Source organism: Simochromis diagramma, unplaced genomic scaffold, assembly GCF_900408965.1.
Source record: "Simochromis diagramma unplaced genomic scaffold, fSimDia1.1 OVJJ01000487.1, whole genome shotgun sequence".
Lineage (NCBI taxonomy): Eukaryota > Metazoa > Chordata > Actinopteri > Cichliformes > Cichlidae > Simochromis > Simochromis diagramma.
Window position 1 is genome coordinate 945803 of NW_024387305.1, and position 23306 is coordinate 969108.

Here is a 23306-nt window from a genome sequence, read left to right on the forward strand (position 1 = left end):
TATTACAGAGAAATGGCTCTTTCCAAAATAAAAGCTATATTATACGCTTCTTCTGAGCTATATTCTCAGCAGCATATTAAACATATCAGGTCCCCATAAGGAGAATCATGTGCTAACGGCTGTCTAAATGACTCGGGTAAAGTTTGTAGCATGCGTGCTTGTTGTTTTTGTCGGCTTCCACTTGTCTTTGCACTAGGATGATGTCGGAGTAAATGTGCAGTCATATTCGTTGTGTTCCCACTAGTGCTGTCAGCGTAAATCTCGTTGAAATGATGTTAACGCCACAACACGGCAAATCTCCGTTAACGAGCTACCGCGGATCGCCCTGAGCGTGGGGCTGGACGGCCAACACGTTAACGAGCTAACTGCGCTAACACAGTAGCTCCCACCCATGTAATTGAGCATTGCGTGGCACATCCAAAATACTGTTTTACTTTAGTCCATGACGCGCTTACCTTCAGGGTCATACGTCACATGAAAACCAAAATAGTTCCAAACGCCAGATCTGAATGAGGATGGGGGAGGTTCAATTTGCCATGTTGCAAGGAGAGCTTAACTTCTGTCTCGCTAGCTTGCCCTGCACTCAGTGAATCTGCACTCGACTACTCCGCCTAGGCTGCACTGTCGAGTGCAGCTTGCCCTGCGCTCAGTGAATCTGCACTCGACTGCTCCGCCTAGGCTGCACTGTCGAGTGCAGATCCACTGAGCGCTCAACACAGACAGCATCGTCAGAAGGAAAGTTGATAAAATAAATTAAAAATTTTGTATTGTTCGATACATATGCGCACCGAACCGAAAGCATTGTATCGAACGGTTCAATATCGATACGAATATCGTTGCACCCCTAAAATATATATATATATATATATATATGTATATGTATGTGTGTGTATATATGTATATGTGTATATATTCACATAATTTCAAAAAAGAAAACTTCATTTACCTGTTACTACCACACACCCAATCCGATTGTTGGTACTTCCTGGCTTGTGTAGCCACTAGGTAACAAAAGCTCAACATGGCCCCTAGCATCCTGGAGCACTCCTGTTGTCTTTTTGAGTTTGTACATGCTCCGGAGTTTGTACGTGCTTTGTCTCTAGGGGCCACTGTAAATATACTTTGATTTATTCACTCCACATAAAATGTAATAAATAAATTATAAAATACACAAGCCAACTATTCACGTTTCATACATTTCAACTTTTAACTACTTAAATTTTCAGCTTTTTCCTTTTAAACAAATTTAAAGTGAAACAACACAAAACACTGCAAACCACAACACAATAAAATCTAAATTAAAATATTGAAAAACAGGGGAAAAAAAGAACGCCCAGATCTTTAATTAAGGCAAAGGTTGGCATTTAGAAATATTAATATCACACTCAACTGACTGCGTTTTATCTTCCCATTGCACTGATGGGTGGACAGTTCTTAGATGCCTGTGCGTGTTGTTTGTGGAGCCGGCTCTATATGATATCCTTTTCTTGTAGACTCTACACTCTGCCTTTGTTTTGTCAATAAGATTGAAATGGTTCCAGACTTTGCTTCTTTTCTTGGTGTCACTCTTTTTCTTTACTGTACCTTTCCAATGTGACGGTGTTGTCTCTTGTTGTTGCTCCCGGCTCTCTTTCTTTCCCTCTCCCTCCTGCTCTTGTTGTGTGCTACCGCTGTTGCGAGTGTAACTACCGCCCCACCCCCTCAGCTCAGCGTTGAGCAGAGGGGTGCAAACGCAAGGCTCTGTTTGCCATCTCTCCTCAGTGCAAACACAAGGGTGACTTGCAGCATGAAGCGAAAAAAAAGTGAAAGAGAGGGCAGGAGAAAGAGGGGAAAAAAAAAAACAAAACCCACGGCTCGCATTGTTCACTTCAAAGATCCGGCTCTAAGAGCCATTTCGTTCGCAACCGACCCATCACTAGAAGTAAATAACAATGGCGGCCTACTGGTAAATCAGTTTCATATAAAATGTGCGTAAAAGGAAAACATTTAGCGTATTTTATACAGAGCCCCGCAGGGGACATGGGAGAAAAATAAATTAAGACGGACTTTTGCGAGATCTCGCAAAACAAACTCGGGATCTCGTAAAAATTTTGGAAAAGTCCGTCTTAATTTTTTTTTCTCCCATGTCCCCTGTGGGGCTCCGTACATATATATTATTGAAAGCACAGTACATATTTTAGTGCAAACATGTCTTAATAGCTGGGGTTCCTTTTAAAGTTACTAATACCAAATTGTTGCCACATTATATATCCTACTGTCTGTACCAATGACTGTTCTGTACTATCATTTGATCCACAAAATAGAATGTGCTGCAGAGGCAGACAGCTGGTTGTTTTTTGTTGTTTTTCCCCCCCCCCCCCCCCCCATTTCTTATTCTTACATGGCACAGTGCCAGAGATGAAGACACATTAACCACATTAGTCGGGCAGGTCATTGCAGTTAAAATGAAAAATATCAAGATACCATTTTAAATGTCCTTTTTTTTTTTTTTTTTTTTTAAACATTAAGAGTCTAGGTCTTGCTCTCAGTAAATCAGACAGAACAGTTAGCTCAACAGTTAGTTAAATCCATTCCTTAAATTTTATATGACATTACACTATCACAAAGCTTTGTAAGGTACTATTGTTTGGACAGAAGGAACCTGACAATGAAAGACTAAACAAAACCAGTGTTTTTGTTGAGCAGTATCTACACTCAGATTTTATGTTTAGATGTTAAATTGTGTGACAATGTGTGACCGTTACAATCATACAACGGTCATACAGGCATTCCATGCAAAAAACAATAGTGATAGATTTTTGTCAGGTCCATCCATCAATTTTTAAAGTACCTTTTGAATTTTCTGTCCCAATTTTCTTGTGTCTCTTCCAGCCATCACTGGGCAAGAGACAGGGTACAGCCTGGACATGTTCCCAGTGCGTCACAATTAGTGATTAGTGTCGGTCGCGAACAAAACTGCTCAGGTCTTTGAAGTGAACAAAGGGCGCCAGCTCCTTATTGGGAGCCGTGTTTTTTTTTTTTTTTTTTTTCTCTCACCCTCTCTCTCTCACTTTTTAGTGCTTCACGACGCATTGTGTTTTCGCTGAGCAGAGGGGGGAAAGGCGGTAGTTACACTCGCAGTAGCACAGGAACAGAGCCGGAGGGAAAGAGAGAGAAAGAGAGCCAGGGACTTTTTGTGTTTCATGTTAAATTTGTTTAAAAGGAAAAAGCTGAAAATTTAAATAGTTAAAAGTTGAACTGTGACTAGTTGTTTTTTGTATTATATGATTTATTTATTACATTTTATGTGGAGTGAATAAATAAAAGTATATTTACAGTGGCCCCTACAGACAAAGGACGTAAAAACTCCAAAACACGTACAAAACACAACAGGAGTGCTCCAGGATGCTAGGAGCAGTGTTGAGCTTTTGTTACCTAGTGGCTACACAAGCCAGCAAGTACCAACGACTGGATTTGGTGTGTGGTAGTAGCAGGTAAATGAACTTTTTTTTTTTTTTTTAAATTATTTGAATATATATGAGTGCTTGTGTATAAATACACAAACCATACACATATGCTTTCAATTGTGTAATTTAAGTGATTTAGGAAGCTCTGTTAAGGAAATTCAGTTAACTCTAGGAATGTGTTTTGGAATTTGTACGTGCTTTGGGGTTTGTACGTGCTTTGTCTCTAGGGGCCATCGCATATATTTATATATAAACATATAACTAAAACCACTTTTTTTTTTTTTTTTTTTACACATTAGTAATTCCTTTTGTGCATAATTTTATATTATTGTTAATAATAAATTAATTAAAGCAACAAAACAACCTGAAGAGCCGGTTCTCTAAAAAGAGCCGGAAATCCCATCACTAGTGTTCAGAGAGTGCACTGAAAAAAACGTGAAAGAATGAGGGATCATCAACATTTGGACCATATACACTTAAAATACAAAGCTTTTTATCAAGTATAGAGAATCTGCCCTCTGGATCTATAACTGTATCGAGTACTGTGAAAATAATATTTTTATGTATTAGAATTGCTACTCCCCTTTGTCTAGAATTATAACAAGCTGAGAACACATTAGGAAACTCAGGTGTTTTAAGGTCATTCGAACCTCTAAGAGGTCTGTGGGTCTCTTGTAAAAGGACAACATCTGCCTGTAGTTTTTTGAGTTGGTTAAATATTTTTAACCTCTTTTCTCTGGAGCCAGCTCCATTTATATTCCATGTAACGAACCTTAGTGCACCCATAGATGTCTGTGTATAACTAGGGGTGTATGCTGTGTGTGTCGCTTAGACAGGTAGAGAGAATACATCACTTGTTCATAAATAAAGAGGAAAGAGAGAAAAAATGTGTGGCGAGATGCTCCCTGAGTCTGACTATGTGTGTGCATATTTACTAATATGAGTAGGCTTGGCTACTCATATCCTATACGACTGTGTGCGCTGTCTGACTGATGTAAATGTGCTGCCGTTGAGCGCATGACTGTGTGTGATCGTGCAGTGCGTATGTGTCGAAATAAAGGATGTTGTTTGTGGATGAGTGTGGAAGCAGGTGATCGAAGCAGTGAAAGAAATAAAGAAAGAAACCAAGGACAGGGGTGAGCAGCATAAAAACAAGAGGGGGAAAAAGAGAGAGAAAAAAAAGGAGAAGGAAAAAAAAACAAACCGGAAACATTCCAATCAAACCATTGACGGAGAGTGACGGTGTTAATTCTCCTATCATATCACACTTAAGATGCGATTTGATACCGGTAAGTTAAACAGATGTTAATGCAAGTTAGTGTGAGTGTATAGGGTGTAGCGGATTCTTATCTGGTGTGAAGTTAATACAGCCACGGAGTGATGTCGGGGTCGCGGTGGAGCTGTCCCGGTCCACAGCGATGACAGCGCGGGAGCCCTTCTGGATGAAGCCGCGTCGGATTGGGAAAAGGACCCTGCGTCGTTCCAGGATCTCTTTGGGGAACTGGTCGTTCACGCTGAAGTCCGTTCCTTTTAATTCCCTGCCGCGGCTTTTCACATGTTCCTTTTATTTGAAGTGGCCGAATTTGGCCACAATAGGACTGGTCTCCCGGCCGCAGCCCGCATGGGCCCGAGGCGATGTACCCTATCGAAGACAAAGTTCTGTCCTCCGACAGCTTCAGGTGGGTTTTGATGAAGCTTTTTACTGTAGTCTCCGCGTCCTCTCCAGCGGCTTCTGGAATACCAAAAAATACCAGATTATCAGGCATGCTATGAGCTTGTAGATTAATAACTGTTTCTTTTATTTTTTGATTTTCTCTATTTAGCTGAGTAACATTGTCTGTGAGACATTTCACTGACTCCCTTAGCGTGGCATTTTCAGCAGAGAGCGTTTCTACCTGCTGCTGGCTGAACTCCAGGGATTCTCGCAAGGATTTAAATTCTCAGTGAAGAATCTCCACCAAGGACAGCCTTGCATCAAAACTGGAGAATCGTTGGTATGTCGACAATATCTTTGCCGGCTGGCGATGTTGTGCCGGGGGAATCTGCCGGGCGAAGTCTTTTCAACGACAGCGTCTCAGATTTGGCTGGGGAAGCTGCACTCTGGGCCTTCATCAGGAGATCCTGGAAGCACTGATCAATGTAATCTTGGAGACAGTGGCGGAGCGGGGGGGGCGGCGGCTTATTGGGCTTAAGCCCGGGTTGTTTTTTTCAGAAGCCCTCTTTTGGAGTGTAATTTTTTCGTAGTTAGATGCCTGGCTGACAACTGTATAAAAGAAAAACTACACACAATATTTGAAGCACATAGTGCACACTGTGGGAATTTACGACTGTGCGTAAATCCCCCCTAATATTGGTATAATCCGAGCTCAGCGACTCAATTTAGAGTAAACTTGTTTTGTTTTGGATAAATAAACATTGAAATATCTTTTGAATTAGTTAAATGTCAGAATAAAGAGAGACAGAGCTGTCTATTTTTATCACTTTCATCAAATTTAGGAGTACATATACACTAAGTTTATTGTTAATTAATAAGAACACTCCAGACAATTCCATTCTGATCTGAAGAAGCTTCTGATAGGTTAGTAGAGTCCATGTGAGTAAATTGGTGGCACACCTGTGGATGCATATAAGGCAAAACACAGAGCCTGTTTCTTTGACATGGGAAAATCAAGAGATGTCAACCAAAACAACAATTTGGTGCCATTTACAATTAAGAAATACAGATAGTTTCTCTCTTTACTCTTAAAGTTAACAAATATGTTTTTTATATTTATCAATCTAAAAAAAAATAAACATTTATCCTGATTTGATGTTACAATTAGAAAGGTATATCTGTTTTTATCTGAAGAGTATGTAAATATCTGGTTTCAACTGTATATTTGATGATGTTGGTGTTTGGCTTGATTGTCAGCACAGAGAGGGAGAGAGAGGAACAGAGAGGGAACAAGAGCAGGTGAGACAGACGTGTTAGTCAAATGGTTGTTTACCAAAAGTATCATAGGGACTCATGTATCTCGTACCTAGTGTTTCTTTTTAGGTTTGTTATTTTTCAAATTCTACATTTATTAAGTTATGCAGGCTTGTTTGCACAACAAGGCTAAATAATTATATAAACTTTTCTCAATCTAAATAGTGGACTTTGGTAGAATTAAAAAATAAGTGTAGTGCAGGTCTATGATGATTTTTAGTGCTACTATCATCTAGTTCTGATTCTGTCTTGTTAAGTCCTAAGTAGTCCTGATTTTGAACTGTTGTAGTCCTGTTTTAATTCCGGATCAGTTCTGGGTCTGGTTTTGTTCTGCCTTGCTGCCTAATTAAAAAGCTAGTTTAAGGTGTCCTGCATATGTGATATATATTTTCCCTATATGAAGTCATTCTTTTTTGAACAAAACTCAAAACAGAGCCTATTAATCTTTCAGTCATTTCTAACTTTAGGGCTAAGCCCCGGGTGTATCAAATGTCTGCCTCCACCTCTGCTTGGAGAGCCTCTAAACTCTCCCCGTTGTTCTCCAGGGTGTTGGAGATGATTTAGACAAATGTTGTTAGTTATAAGACAATTGATAAGTGTATTTGGTAATACTGAAGCTTAAAGGAATTTGTTCAAATCTAAGCTCCCATTTTTTGCTTTAATTTTCCGCCAAAATCTCCGGCGTCTGACGTCAGTTACAACATGAGTCGCTTACCTTGTCCGTCACTTCTGTCACTTACCTCCGCAACTTGCCTCTTTTCAAATATGGGAAGATATATACAGTATATAAATACAAAAATAGTGTTATTTCATGTCATGATCTGTCACCAAATTGGTACAGAAAATAGGGTCTATCCCCTTTTTAATCTAATAAAGAGTTTAATTGTTTTATATGTGAACCTCACCGTTAAACATTTTAGTATTAATTCAAAGTTGTCTTTAACAATTTGTGTGTGTAAAATTTTTACTTCGGAGAGTGCGATTGTTATTAATGTTGTGTTCTTTTCAGTTGTTGGAAGATCCCTCAACTTAAATTCAGCTGATCAGTATGTAGACCAGAGATGGGCAGTAACGCGTTACTTCCGATTACTTTTTTCGAGTAACGAGTAAAGTAAGGGATTACTATTGCAAAAACGGTAATTAGATTACTGTTACTTTCCCGTAGGAACGCTGCGTTACTGCGTTACTAAAACCGTGATTTTTTTTTGCGAGAATGTCTCATGACAGTGACGTAAGCAAGTACGACGTTTGTGACAACAGCTGTGTGTAGATCAACAGTGGATCATATATCGAGTGTGGGAGAGAGTATGAGCGTGCAGCGTTTAAAGCGTGGAAGTACTGACCTTACTTTAAGTTTGATTCCATAAAAAGTGACAAAAACATTAGCGTCCGTTGTGTGTGGGAAGAAAACTTCTTTTTACAGCGAAAAAAACCCCTAAATTTCCAAGCAAGCACCGAGTGCGCTACCACGTAATGGGAAATTCACAGAGAAACTGCCATATCCTTCCACTGACCGCTGCGGCACACCTGCACCTGGGTAAACCTCCGCCTACCCTGCTCCTGCTTTACAGGTGAAAATAGAGCAAAAGGACCGCTAGTCTTTGACTTTATTTGTTTTCTGCTGTGTTTTACTTGCATCTATTTGAAAGACTGAGTGTAAACACACACACACAAAAAAATTATGTGCTGGAATGTGCAGAAAATAGGTTTAAATATTAAACAAATTTCTTCCAGTCAGTGAATGTTGCATATAATTACATTTTTGCTTGATGCATAAAGTTAAAAGATTAAAACTAATAAAACAAGTTTTAAAAAGGGACTTTTCCATTTGATTACATTTTGTATGATGGATTATGTAGAAAAAGTAGAATTGGGCTGAGAGATCTATTGCTTTATCATCTATTCAGGTTGTAAATCGTGTTTTTAAAAAGTAACTAAGTAACTAAGTAATTAATTACTTCTGAAAATAAGTAATCAGTAAAGTAACGGGATTACTTTTTTGGGGAAGTAATCAGTAATTAGTTACTGATTACTTTTTTCAAGTAACTTGACCAACACTGATGTAGACTATAAATTTTAAATAGGTGGTGATGGATGATTGTATTAAACTACTAGTTTTGAAATTGAAGCAGCAGAAAATGACCAAGTTGACCATTCTTAATCTAACTTAACTCTGCCCATTTACATTTTATTCTAGGTTGAGCAAGATAAAGCTCCATGTAATTACTGATCACCAAATCGAGAAATTGGTTCTTCCAGCAGGGATCGCACCAAAAGTAGAGGAGCTGCAAAGTGTTGTGAATGATACCTTTGGGATTTCAAACGACTTCAGTCTTCAGTATTTTGACCCAGAATTTCAGGACTACTTCACTATTCGCAGAAGTGACCAGATAAAAGACAAAGACGCTGTGAAGGTTGTTGGCATCACCCTGGTCATCCTGCCAGTTTCAGCAGCCGCTCTGATCAACCGTCAACCAGGCCAGGGCTCACACAAAGCTGTTCCCCATTCCACAGTCTGCATACGAAACTGAAATGTAACTGGAAAGAGCCACTAAGTATATAAAAAGAATGGAAATTTTCTGCCCACCTCCAAAATAAAGACTGACATTGTCAAGAAGTTGGCTGAAACTGTATTTTCAATTATGGCCCATTCTTCCTATTATTTTGGGGCAAGCACTAGTGAAAGATTTCAGTGCATACAATGTAAATTAAGCAGAAAAATGTTGTATTATAAATTTTTTATACATTTTATATTCCACAATAAAAACAATTACTGCTTGAATGTTCTCTTTGTGAAATTGATTCATTTTACTCAGAAAAGAAGTTAAATTAATTTGATTTTCTCTTATCAGTCAGTCATTATTTATAAAGTTTAATTAGAACATTATTGAATCCAATTTGAGTTTTACATGAAAACAAAAACATTTCATTTCTTTGTAATGGATATTTTAGTCATTTTTAACTAAACCTCTGCCAGATTGTTAGTAAATTCAAAATAATTTTTCTCAGAGATTAATTTCAAATGAGTAAATTTTTTGTTACAATTAGGCAATTTTAACCTTCAATTTGGGATTTTATCCCTAAATTCAACACATATTTACAAAAGAATTTTATCTACTTTTGTTTTTTGCTGAAATTTAATAAACATTTTATATATATTTTACATAAATAGCTTGAAATTAAAATCTACTTAAGTAAATTAAGTGTCACAGCCCGACACATACCAACACAACAGAATAGATAGCACAGACGTTAAGGTGGCGAGGCGTGACTGCGGGTGCCGCTCAGGTGCGTCCTCCTCCCCTGCAGCAGCGCTGCAGACGACGCCCCGCCGCACACATTAACAAGGTAAAATACACATTTAGGCAGAATTCTGCAAATATCTATTTTTCGTTTTTAGCAGCATAGTGCTTTTTTCCAATTATTTTTTTAAAAGCCAGGCCAAGGCTCCAAAAGCCCAAAAGCGATATAAGGGTGGCGGCTCACAACAGGTTTTGTTCTACATCGATCATTTTAGTTCAGCTGGGTGTCTTTCCTTTTGTTATATTTCTTTAATAGTTCAAAATGTGTTTAATTACATAAATAAAATGTAATTTTCTCTATAGCACTTCAAGGATTTCATAAGCAACACACCTTAGTTGTTCACACAAAGCATAAAAGTAAAAAAAAACCCCAAAAAAAACATTTACAGTGTTATCTTCATTTTAGATGTCAAAAAGTATTTGCGGCTCCCGGTGTTTTCTTTTGCGTGGAAACCGGGTCCAAATGGCTCTTTGGGTGTTAAAGGTTGCTGACCCTGCCAAAAAATCCAAGGCTTAACCCTATATACCATGGTATATAGGGTTAAGCCTTAGATTTTTGGCATAGTTGATGGAAGCTACTTTTTACCACAATAGACACCTGTTTATCCAGTTTGAAGGAACTATCCATAAAAACTCCAAGATTCCTAACAGCATCAGTGAGGTGAATAGCAACCTCACTAATTATCCATAACTGTAAATTTGCAATTCTGTATATATCTTTACATAAACATCTTAATATTGCATACTCTGTATATATTATCACTGTGACAGTGTTGCAACTACTTGCACTTTAAATTCTTATTACACCCACACATTATCTACAAGTGCTACAAAGCACTTGTTTTACCCTATTTATTACTTTGCTTTTAGTTAGACTTTCATTGCTCTGTGTAACCATTTGTGTTGGGCTGTGTACATGACAATGAACTTCTTGAACCTTGAGATAAGCTTATCTCTGCAACATTTTTGTGTGTGCCTGCAACTTTTGAAATTAGTTCGAGGAAGGGAAGGTTATTCCTGGAAAGGGCTGAATGCAACATGTGCATTTAAATCCCTGTAAAAAGACAAAAAAAAAAAAAAAAAGCCCACACTTTTCTATTTTTGCTTTATGCTTTTATTATGCATTCTTCCTTTTTTCTCCCCTGTTCCTTTTTCTTTCCCATCCTGCCTTTCAGTTTGGACATTGACATACTGCACATGTACTATAATAACAGAAGTGGCACGAATTTGAAATATGTTGGTGATGTATGCTGCGCCGGTGGCGAAGCAATCGTGGCCGCGAGCCGAGCCGCCAGATTCTCAATCCTCTGCATCTGGCGCTCAATACACTCCTGGAGTTCTTCATGCTGGCAGCACGACACTGCCTCCTGCTCCCTCTGTGCAGCCGCCAGCTCGGTCACCATTCGGGCTAGCTCCTTCCCAGGCTGCCCCGGTCCTGGGTCTGCCGTGCCCCGCTTCTGGGGTCCTTTACACGAATAGTCTTTCTTTCCTGAAACTAATTTCAAGAGTTATAGGTCCACATAAAAAATCTTGACAAGATAAGCTTATCTTATTGTTTGGTTTAATGGCAAATATAAAGCCACACCAGTTTGCTACTATTGCATGTGGCATGGTTTCAATTGTGGCAGGTTTTAGACTGGTGTTAAAGCATAACATTTCAACCTTCTTCTGCCCTCAGCTGAACGTCTCTATCCAGCTTATGCAGTGAGCTAAACATTAAATGGCTTCAGTAAACACTCAGGAGACCGCGTGGCATTCTTCAGAGCTTTACTGATCCTTATTTTCCTTTTTTTTTGTAAAACTGTAATAACAGAAACAGAATACAGTGTATTCACTCTCCATACAAATACACAAAGATTACATTAACTATTGTTGACTTATGTAAACAGTCACTACACAATCAAGAGATACAGAGATGGTAAGAGATACAGCTAACACCACATGCTGGTATGCTTCATGTTAGCAGGCTAAACAAAGGGCTAACAGCTAGCTTGTGCTAGTAATGTAACAAACTCGCTAAACACACAAGAAGCTCATTACTTTGCTGAACAAGGTACTAATAAGTGGGAACAATAAACCGTTTTGCCACACTTACAGATTATGCCTTTTCAAGGGCGTCAGATGCAGGAATTTACAGAGACACAGCCAAATGGACCTTCCCTGTCGAGCGCTGGGAGAAAACCACTGCTTGCGCTCTAACATGGTGCTACCCTGTCAACCCACTAGATGGAATGGCTTTGCCCAGACAAGATCAGGAATAAACATATTTTCTGACATGTTGCAACAGTTAATTACAGAACGAATGATTATGACCCGCCATATAACAAACTTATAAAAAACATACCTTAGAAATAACAGGAGGGACAGAATAAACCTTGTCACTGTTATTTACAGCATAACCTGATATTTCATGTAATTTTAAATATATGCCTTTTAAACATGTTAAAAATCATTTTTTGTAGTCTTTCTGTGCTAGTTGAGCATGACGAACAGTAATGGCTGACTTAAAGTTATATGCATTATAAACTCCCTTTACTTGCAAGGGAGCAATAGCATACACAGTGAACGTCTATGTAAGTGCGTATCAGGGCAATCTTCCTGAGCCTTTTTGTAAACGTCTTTTCTAACGTTATCCTGGGAACAGATATGTGTGTGACACTCTTACAGAGAAACAATTCAGCTATATTGTGTGTTAGTACATGATCTGGGAGATACATTCTCTCAGCTTACTAATAGGTGCCTTACTTAAAATGTCCACCCTATTGTTTTCCAGAAATGCAGGGTGATTACACGGTGCTAGGCATGGTGGTCACTGACATTAAATGCATAATTGTATAAATATTTTTAATTTACTTCAAGCAAAACATTCTAGGGGTTTAACCTATAAAACATTTTTAGTTTGAATAATCTTTCAGTGCATTCATAAAATTCTTTCAGATTTTGATATCTAAATCCCCTAACATGTCAGACAGTGAGGCAGCCCATGTAAAGTAAGACAATGGAGACTATTAAAATTGTGTTTAAGTGATAATAATAGTAAATTTAAAATATAAACTGTTTACTTTATTTTTCTTATTATATTATGCTTTATATATAATATTTCATTTTTAAATAAATGTATATAATTTATATTAATGTAAAAAAACAGTTTTAACGCTGTTGATATAATTAAAATAAGCAAGCATTTTGTCATGAAATTGATGTTGCCATATGAGACTTTTAATTCGAAGTAAAAAGATAACAATAATGCAAAGTATATTTTACTATCCAGGGGGGTCTTTATTACTGGTTGAATTTTGGACCTCTCTCTTAAATATAGATCTAAATAGCTTAATTCAGATTATAGACAGTTGCATTGCATGTCAAGTGGTACAACCATTATAAAACTGGGAAAATATTTGCATATCATAAACTCTTTTCTTCATCTAAGGTATATGTTTACTACACCCAAAAGCTAATACAGCTGTCCACTTAACAGTCTGTTTGAGGTGAATACGCTGTAAAAAAAAAGTTTTGTTTTCTTTTCAAAAAAGGCGTTCCATCGCAGCACATGCCATCTGCTCAACGGTCTCAAATTTGCATAAAAAATAATGGTATCAATTTTTAACATGTATGAGTGCTGTGAAATTTTAGCTTCATATAGCTAATACTTTAAGATATACTTTTATGAAAAATGGTCAGTTGACCCACTGGCCTTTCTTTCACACATTAAACACTCATAAATGTTTGAGGATGAATATCTAAAAGACTATTAAAGCAGTCGGTACTCTGATGTAATTGCTTCTAGTGATCTGTAGGTTCCAAAAGTGTTGGAAACATTGCACATTTTTGTTATCACTAAATACTAGCATCGCAAAATTGTTGAACATTCATGATGCAAACCCCCCCTAGATATGGCATAATCAAAAGCATTTAGTAATGCAGTACTGCAACATTTATTGGTAACCTTATTCAGTTTCATATTTTCTAATAAACCATGAAATGTATCTGTCAAACATTATCAGTATTTTGTTGAATTACTAAATTTCTTTTCTTATTTGTAATTCTTGAATTTTATGTTATAGTACACCTAAGGTGGTGAAAAGTGTGTCTGATGAAAATGTTTAACTGAAGAGGACTTATAGAGGACGTTTTATAATAACATTCACGGCTTATGAAAACATCAACAAAATTCATTTTTGTTTTCCCATTTAAAGTGCATATTGCAGACAGCAATTAACACAGTAGATATTGTGGCTCAAAAAACTCTGATAATGATGGAAAATCAGTTGTGCAAAATTCATTTTTGAATTTCTTTTTTAATATTTTGTTCAAATAAAATGAAAACATTTGGATTCAATTGGACTTTAAAGGGTTGTTTGAGATTTGAACCAAAATATAATTAAGTGTTCAAACTTGGTGTTATGAAAAATGTTAAAAATCTGGTTTAGGTAAAGGTAGGGATAAGTAAATATGAATTCTTGCCTATGTGTCCAAAAAAAAAAGTTTGTGGAGGCGGTACCTCGGGTGTATAAAGTACAACATGCAGCAGTAACCACTTCCTGTCCTCTCGCAACTTGGATGCTTTGGTCGTTTGCAATCTGAATTTGAATCATCTGTTCAATTTCTCTGTTAGCAGCATGCCTCTTCAGTTTGCACTATGTCCCGGCAGAATGATCGGTGGCTCCCATCCGTGTTTCATCATTGCTGAAATTGGACAAAACCACCAGGGAGACATTCAGATTGCTAAAAAAATGATCAAGATGGCAAAGGTAAATTAAATGAAATTTTGTCCTTAAAGAGCTTTTCAAGAATATTATTTAAAAAATACTTCTCTTCTCTTCTCAGGACTGTGGTGCCGATTGTGCAAAATTCCAGAAAAGTGAATTAGAGTACAAATTCAGCAAGCGAGCCTTGGAGCGCCCCTACAATTCAAAGCACTCCTGGGGGAAAACGTACGGTGACCACAAGCGTCACTTGGAGTTCAGTCATGATCAATACAGGGAACTAAAAAAGTATGCAGAAGACATCGGCATCTTTCTCACCGCCTCTGGCATGGATGAGGTATAGGATAAAAATTATGATTAATAAGAGTGTGCAGTGAATTTCACTTCAATCAACAGGGACAGTGTGGTACTCAACAATGTGCTGAGTATTGATGCAAGAACATGTTCTGTTGTGTTGTGGGGGGAAATTTAAATTTTGTAAAACCCCATCAAGGGTTAAGTGGACACAAAATCAAGGTTTATTGCAAATCAATATTAAGTTGATGTCAATAATTACCTTTATCCTCTGTCCTTGTCATTGTGGTCTCTTCCAAGATAAAAAAAAATACTCCACTCCACACAGCACAAGGAATCCCTCAATAATTTGAGAAAATGATGTGAATAGTATGCTATGACCTATTGAGACACCGTAACCTGTCTGAACACCTATGAGAGATAATGGCCAAAGGCAAAATCTTTTGCAGGATAATGTTCCGTCCTTCCTGTAGATCTCGGGAGATTTACACACTCAGTGCCGAGACACAATAAAGCCATTAGGCCTGATGTACTCCATCTTAGCTTTCTTTGGTTATATGTTTGAATTTTTCAGTGCATATATGTATCTGACATCCATAGATGGCTGTGGAGTTCCTTCATGAGCTGGATGTGCCCTTCTTCAAAGTTGCCTCGTGTGATGCGAACAACTTTCCATATCTTGAGAAAACTGCCAAAAAAGGTACAAGGCATTTTGCGAGTACTTCAAATCACTCTTACCTAAACTGTCGTGGGAAACAGCAAATCTGCAATGTACAGTGCATTTTATAGCTGATCCCACCTTGTGGGTGTAGGCCTTAGTAAAAAAAAACAAAAAAAAAAAACCCCAGCTCCCTGATAGAGACCTCATTTGAGCGCTGAAATAGTGGGCACCATTAAAACGTACAACAACATGACAACAAAAAATTACAAAATACTGCTACACTGATATTTTATTTATAAATATCACCTGAATTTTCTCTTTTATTCTGAATCTGTCAGTTTTGTTTGTCTGCTCTGTCATGATTAGCTAATTTTCATTATTAAATTTAACTACCGATCTTGCATTTATGCCCATCTAAACAGTATATTGGATTACATAATACATATGTCATTGTCAGGGCGACCCATGGTGATATCCACTGGGATGCAGTCTATGGAAACCATACGGCGTGTCTACAAGACCGTAAAGGAGCACAAGCAGAACTTCACCCTCCTGCAATGCACCAGCGCCTACCCTTTGGATCCTAAAGAGGTCAACCTCAGTGTGATCAAGGTAATATTGGTGAATAATTTCCTCATAAAGCACTTTGAATCACCTTGTTGTTGAATTGTGCTATACCAATAAACTTGCCTTGCCTTGCCATACTCAGTCATCATGTTCTCTGATTATGTGCTTTTATTGCAATCCATAGCAGCAAACAAGGGAAAGTTCATGTTCCAAAAAAGGTAATCCCTTCAAGCAACATTCCCCAACCCTTTTAGTAAAAATGACAATTCTTAGGACACTACCTGAACCTTCAGTTTCCCCATTCGGATTAATCTTGTCCTCAGTGGCAGCTACTCATGGCGGGTTTTTTTTGTTTTGTTTTGTTTTTTCTCTCCTTTTCTTTTTGCTCTAGCTGTTGCTGCACACATGAAGTTTGGTTTTAGTTAGTTTCTTAAGCATAGGAAGATTTCCCATTGCCAATTATGTTAATTTAAAAAATTCTGTCAGACAATTCTATTTTATAATATATTTTCAATTTTTCACTTATCTTATTTATTCTTTTTTTTCTTTTCTTTTCTTTTCTTTTTTTTTTTTTTTTTTAAATGTGGCAGCAACTGACACTTCTAAGAAGCCATTTGACCTCACTCATAGCTACTCTCTGGTGATCTGCTCCCACAGTGCAAGGAGGACTCACAGTTCTAACTCTTGTGTTATCACTTCCTCAGGAATCTTCTTGAATCACTCTTCGCACCACTAATTATATTTAACATCTATCAGCAATCACAATACTGGAAATGCTTTTAACAGATCAAACAAAATAAATGTGAGATTAATAATAAAGACATTTAGTAAAAGTAATTATTTGTAGTTTGTGCTTATGGGTTCAGTTGCACTGGAATCAGCTGATTTCAGTTTGAGTGCTGGAGGAGGAAAATAGCAGCACGGTCTACAGTGTGGATATGGGCATGGAAAAGTTTTCTGTACAATATGTTTAATTATTTTTTATTTTTTTTAGTAACGACCTCAACACTGATCACAACAAAGATGGGAATGTCTCCAACATCCACGAACATGTGACCCACAGCACACAATTAATTTGCGTGAATGTAATGTCTTAGATATGTTGCTTAGTACTGGTGGTCACTCTCAAATCAGAGCCACTGAGAACGCAGTGAGAATCAATAAGTGACGTCAATAATGGAATTGGAATTGTTAAATTCTTATCAACAGTTTATAAAATAAATACAGTATTTTCTTTACTCTGCCCTATTTTATACATTTTCATAAACTTCGATGTTGTTCTACTCTGGTTGGTACTGAGCCGTTTAGCCTTTTGCACTTGACTCTTTGCAAAAAGTTTAATCTCTAGTGCCTTTTTAAAGATTTATTATTTTCTGCAATTATACAATTAATTGCTCCTATCATTAACGATACAGATTTTGCAGCTTTGTGCAATTAAGGAAAAGACTGCCCAAATGTATGCTAGCTTAGCCTGTTATAAGGATCGGCTGTATTAGCATGCCTTCTGAAACATGCCTTCTTAAAGTTACTAATACCAAACAGATCCCACATTATATATCCCACTGTCTATACCATGCTTTAAATGGTCATTCAGATCATTAAATGCTCTTACAAAAAGTAAATGTACCTTGGTTTGCTGAAAGAGGAAATCATTGAAAATAGCAGATCAAGGGTCTATGGAGCCTTGGCAGTTTCCAGCTGGACCAGTTAGTGACCGGTGTTGTGTCCATTCAAGTAATCACATCACTGTGGTTGCTGAGAAGGTTTTAAACTGTCTAAACAATAAAGAAAATTCTCTCTGGAATATGGTGAACAGTCCCAAAGGAAACTAAAAGTCATATGAAATGGAGTGCACTGGAGAGGCAGGGTGTGGGATTGTTTTTAAGATAAGATAAGATAAGATAAGATAAGATAAGCTAACCTTTATTAGTCCCACACGTGGGAAATTTGTTTTGTCACAGCAGGAAGTGGACAGTGCAAAAGTTATGAAGCAAAAATTAGAATACAATAAGAATAAATACAGTACACAACTGTACAGAATAGAATAAAATAAAATACTATATACAGTAGAATAAAATAGAATAAAATATACAATAAGATAATAATAGAATACAAATGCTGCATACAACTGAGTAAAAATACAACGATGCCAGAAAAGATTATTGCACTTAATGTTATTGCACATGTGTGGATGTGTGGGTTTAATCAGTTGAAGTCTTTGTTGTGGAGTCTGACAGCAGTGGGGAGGAAAGACCTGCGAAATCTCTCTGTCCCACACCGTGGGTGCCGCAGTCTCCCACTGAAGGAGCTGCTCAGTGCTGTCACAGTCTGCTGCATGGGGTGGGAGATGTTGTCCAACAGTGATGACAGCTTAGCCACCATACTCCTGTCACTCACCACCTCCACTGGGTCCAGAGGGCATCCTAGAACAGAGCTGGCCCTTCGGATCAGCCTGTTCAGTCTCTTCCTGTCCCTGGCAGAGATGCTGCCACCCCAGCAGACCACACCATAAAAGATAGCAGAAGCTACCACAGAGTCATAGAAGGTCTTCAGGAGTGGGCCCTCCACTCCAAACGACCTGAGTCTCCGCAGCAGGTACAGCCTGCTCTGCCCTTTCCTGTAGAGGGCGTCTGAGTTATGAGTCCAGTCCAGTCTGTTGTTCAGATGAACACCAAGGTACCTGTAGCTGTCCACAGCCTCAATGTCCATACCTTGGATGTTCAGTGGTTGCAGTGGAGAATGCTTGTGCCTGCGGAAGTCTACCACCAGCTCCTTGGTTTTACTGGCGTTGATCTGGAGGTAGTTCAGCTGGCACCAGTCCACAAAGTCTTGAGTCAGTCCTCTGTACTCCTTGTTGTCCCCATCAGTGATGAGGCTGACTACTGCAGAGTCATCAGAGAACTTCTGCAGGAAGCACTGGGTGGAGTTGTGGGAGAAGTCTGCAGTGTAGATGGTGAAGAGGAACGGAGCCAGAACCGTTCCCTGTGGGGCCCCCGTACTGCAGACGACCCTGTCCGACACACAGCCCTGAGTCCTCACATACTGTGGTCGGTCGGTGAGGTAGTCCAAAATCCAGGTAGTGAGGTGATGGTCCACTCCAGAGTTCTCCAGCTTGTCCTTCAGAACCGAGGGAAGAATAGTGTTGAAGGCACTGGAGAAATCAAAGAACATGATTCTCACAGTGCTTCCAGCGGTCTCCAGGTGAGCGAGGGAACGATGTAGGAGGTGAATGGCGGCATCATCCACTCCAATGCCAGGCTGGTAGGCAAACTGAAGTGGGTCCAGTGATGAGCTTGTTAAGCGCCGAAGCTGAGCCAGGACCAACCGCTCCAGGGTCTTCATCAGGTGGGATGTCAGAGCCACCGGCCTGTAGCTGTTGAGGTCCTTGGGGTGTGTAGTCTTTGGCACCGGTACAACACAGGAGGTTTTCCAGAGCTGTGGGACTCTTCCCAGCCTCAGGCTCAGGTTGAAGAGGTGCTCCATCACCCCACACAGTTGGTCCGTGCAGGACCTGACGACCCTCGAGCTGATGCCATCTGGGCCGGCTGCCTTCTTGCCATTAATCCTCCTCAGTTCCCTCCTAACCTGGGTGGTTGAGAGAGACAGGCTGGAGCCTTGTGTTGAGTGCGTATTGGATGCTGTTGTTGGGGGTGGGGAGGAGTGAGCAGGGTGAATAGAGGAGGTGTGAAGTGTCTGAGGTGTCAGAGGTGGAACAGCAGCAGTGGGGGTGGGTGAGTCTGCAGCCGATGTTGGAGACTGTCTCATGGCTGAATGAAATCTGTTGAAGAAATGATTCAGTTCATTTGCCCACCTCACATCCCTTCCAGGCAGAGAGTTCTGATGTTTGTGGCCTGAGATGGTTCTGAGGCCTCTCCAGACTTCACAAACGTTGTTTTGCTGAAGCTGGTTCTCCATCTTTTGCCTGTAGCTGTCCTTCCTATTCCTTATCAGTCCAATCAACTCTCTCTGCACCCTTTTCAACTCCTCTTTGTCTTTGGATTTGAAGGCCCTCCTCTTCTGCTTGAGGACAGCTTTAATTCGCAACTTTCCATCTCTTCATACATGGCACATTGCCAGAGATGAAGACTCATTAACCACATTAGTAGAGCAGGTCATTGTAGTAATAATTTCGAAAGTCCTTCTTGTCAACTGTAAACATCTTGTTGTCAACAAGAGAACAAGACGTACAAGCTAACACAACATTTAGCTCAACAGTTACTTAACTTCAAATCCATTCTTTAAATGTTATATGATATTACAGTGTCGTCTTACACTATCACAAAGTTTTGTAGGTACTGTTTTCTAGAGAGAAGGAACCTGCCAATGAAAGACTTGAGAAACCAGTGTTTGTTTACACACTTTGCTTAGATGTTAAATTAAATTGTGTATGTGTGACCACTGTATTGTATGAAAGTGGTGGGTACACAAACAGGCAGCAAACAAAATGCAAAAGTTTTTTACACTGATTTTTCCATTTTTTCTGGAAGACATTCCAGGAAGAATTTCCAGATGTTCCAGTTGGATATTCTGGACATGAACAAGGCATCTACATCACTGTGGCTGCTGTTGCAATGGGAGCAAAAGTTGTGGAGCGCCATGTGACCCTAGATAAGACCTGGAAGGGAAATGACCATGAGGCATCCCTGGAGCCCTCCGAGCTGGCAGAGCTGGTCCGAGCAATCCGACTGGTGGAGACGGCAATGGGATCACCAGTCAAACAAATGTTGCCATGTGAGAAGACCTGCCATGATAAGGTTAGTTTGATTCATTTAGGATGAACTTTAGCAAAAAGCTAAATGTTGAGACTGGAAGTCTGCATTTCAAGCTTGATTTTTTATTATTTCTCACAAGTGCCACTTCATTAATTTAATTCAATTCAGTTTTATTTATATATCACCAAATCACAACAACAGTTGCATCAAGGCACATTATATTATAAGATAAATTACGCTACAATAATACAGAGAAAACTCCAATAATCACATAATCCTCCATAGCTGAATTAAGGTGCACAAAAAAATTACTGGGGTCCCTTTTGTACAACCACACACATTTCACATGTCTTTGTGCAAGATATTTCTGTTATTCTGTTCCAAATATGTCTATCTTTTTACTTTAAGTGCATATGTGCCAGAAATTAGACACTTGGTTGCTGTTACATAATATAAGGTTTATAGTAAGTCTCATTTCATGTAGGGTCTATCCATCACGTTTATTTTAAAGTACCTTTTGAATTTTCTGCCAAAGGGGGCTTGGGCCTCTCCCTACCATCACTGGGCATGAGACAAGTTACAGCCTGGACAAACAGAGAGACAACAATACAATGTCACATCCATGATCAATTTAAAATCAATCATTAACCTAAGAAGTCCTTGCACTTTGGAAGAAAACTCACTGTGGGAACTTGCAAACACAAATAGATTCATACATTAATAGTGCTAACAATTTCAGTGCCACGTTGTGTAATAGCAGCTTATAATTACCATAAAATACATACTTATGGTATAAATTTTATTTAGAGAAACAAAGACTAAACCTTGGCAACATTTGGCAATGTGGCAATACCTTATATGTGAGATAGATCAAGTTGTTCCCATAAAAATGATAAATGTTTAGTATTTATATGTTGTTAATCTATCTGTGATTTCTGTATTCTTTGTTTTCTGCACAGCTGGGCAAGTCAGTGATAGCTAAGGTGGCCATTTCCAAAGGTACAGTGCTCAGCCCCGACATGTTTGCCGTGAAGGTTGGTGAGCCAAAGGGCATCCCTCCAGAGAACATGCAGAACCTAGTGGGCAAGAAGATCAAAGTGGATGTGAAGGAAGATGACAGCATCTTGGCAGACATGATAGAATGAATAACCTTCAAAACTGTTGGAATAGAGGCAGGCAGAAAGAGAGGGTTAGAAAATGTAGAAAGAAATTGGACAGGTGATGTGAACAGATCGAGAAACAACAAATAAGGGAAGAAAATATGGGCTTAAATGAAGATAAGGTGTGTATCTGGTCAAATTAATGGGAAGAGCGGAATTGTCATTCCTCTGCATAATTTGCACAAATAAAGCAAATTAAATGTGAACATGTCTGTACTTCAGAATTAGAATGCAGCTTAAGGTGCTCTATCTGTATGCTTCCATGCACTGTTTGCATGTAAAGGCAAAAATATCTGCATATTCTCATGTTAGGAATGAATGTTTACATTTATAGCATCAGATGCAAATATATCTGATATGCAAACATTTCCCCCAAAATAAGGAAACAACTGTGTATGAGATTTGTCAAAACTGACACATGCACTTTATAAGAATATACAAACACCTTCACTATTTTGTGAGTGATTTTTTTCCTGCTTCTGTTTTCCCAGCACACATTATTGAGTGATTATGGTGATATATGGTTATATAGGTTCCACACCAATCAAACACACCTTTACCACCTCTGCCATTTTTGCAGGCTTTACATTTGGAGAAATGATTATGGTCCTGGATTTTTTAATAATTATCCTTTAAATAAAAAAGTTCTGAAAACATCTAGTTTGCATCATCTTTATTCTGGAGTGATTCATCCCTTCCCATCCAAACATTTAAATATAGCAAAATGTGTCAATACAGAGGCTTCACACCAATTAGACACAGATTAATAAACCCAAGCTGGTAACATTAGATATAAGTATGCAGTACTGAGTATAATTAGGTGTTAGGTACACATTAGTGTGTAATTTACAAACACAGTTTACAAAAGCAGTTTATAAGTTTAAATATAATAATGACATTTTTTAACCTTGGAAACAGTGGAATCAACATTTAAACACTTGTCTCTATTAATTGTTCATGCCATCACAAAAATGGTCAAAGTATTTATATGCAAAATAGTTAAATGTACATTTATAACTAAAACAAATTTTGTCAGGTTTTATAAACATTTATTGCAATCCATGGCTAATTCAGGGAGCTAATAGTTGTTAGTGAAATACAATGGGTGACCTCATCAAAAGTGAAGATCATCTATCGCTTAAGCATTTGTTAGTGGAAGGCCAGCAGTACCACAAAAGTCTCGGCTATTTTTGACATGACAAAAGAGAAAAGAAAAAAATGGAAACAGGCAAAGGACAAAGTGATAAACAGCATACAAATCTTTATTGCAAGAGTCAACCTTAACCCGCTTCAGCTTTACAGAATACTGCAATGTATGTAGGATGAGAGTGTGAAGGATTGGGAGGGGTTTAGGAGAGAAGCATTGAGCAACTTAAGGCACAGGCTACTCTCAGCTTGAATATACTGAACCTCCTGCAGTTAAAATTCAGCGTTAATTAGGTTATGCTTCTGTGGACTCATTTTCCACAGCAGCACAGAAGCTGAGGGGC

The 23306-nt window shown here is 38.6% G+C and overlaps 1 protein-coding gene and 1 long non-coding RNA gene across 4 annotated transcripts in view; one reads left to right on the forward strand and one right to left on the reverse strand.

Annotated features, from left to right (window-relative positions):
- The window catches only part of LOC120717007 (sialic acid synthase-like), a 29605-nt gene extending 7756 nt beyond the window's left edge, over nt 1-21849 (forward strand). Inside the window, exons 1-7 of one of the 3 annotated variants that reach the window (XM_040004790.1) lie at nt 9655-9762; nt 14335-14467; nt 14544-14759; nt 15317-15416; nt 15835-15989; nt 20432-20698; nt 21616-21849. In XM_040004790.1, coding sequence (XP_039860724.1) covers nt 14336-14467; nt 14544-14759; nt 15317-15416; nt 15835-15989; nt 20432-20698; nt 21616-21801 — 1056 coding nt within the window. In that variant the 5' untranslated portion in view covers nt 9655-9762; nt 14335 and the 3' untranslated portion in view covers nt 21802-21849. Of the gene's footprint in view, nt 1-9654; nt 9763-14334; nt 14468-14543; nt 14760-15316; nt 15417-15834; nt 15990-20431; nt 20699-21615 lie in introns of those variants that run through there. The other 2 variants (XM_040004791.1, XM_040004792.1) reach the window with 2 other exon arrangements.
- On the reverse strand, nt 10855-14341 carry LOC120717008. The gene is made up of 2 exons (XR_005692073.1): nt 14218-14341; nt 10855-11211 (listed from the first exon to the last, which is right to left on the reverse strand). It is a non-coding gene; the product is annotated as an uncharacterized LOC120717008 (long non-coding RNA).
- Nucleotides 21850-23306: the final 1457 nt, after the last annotated feature.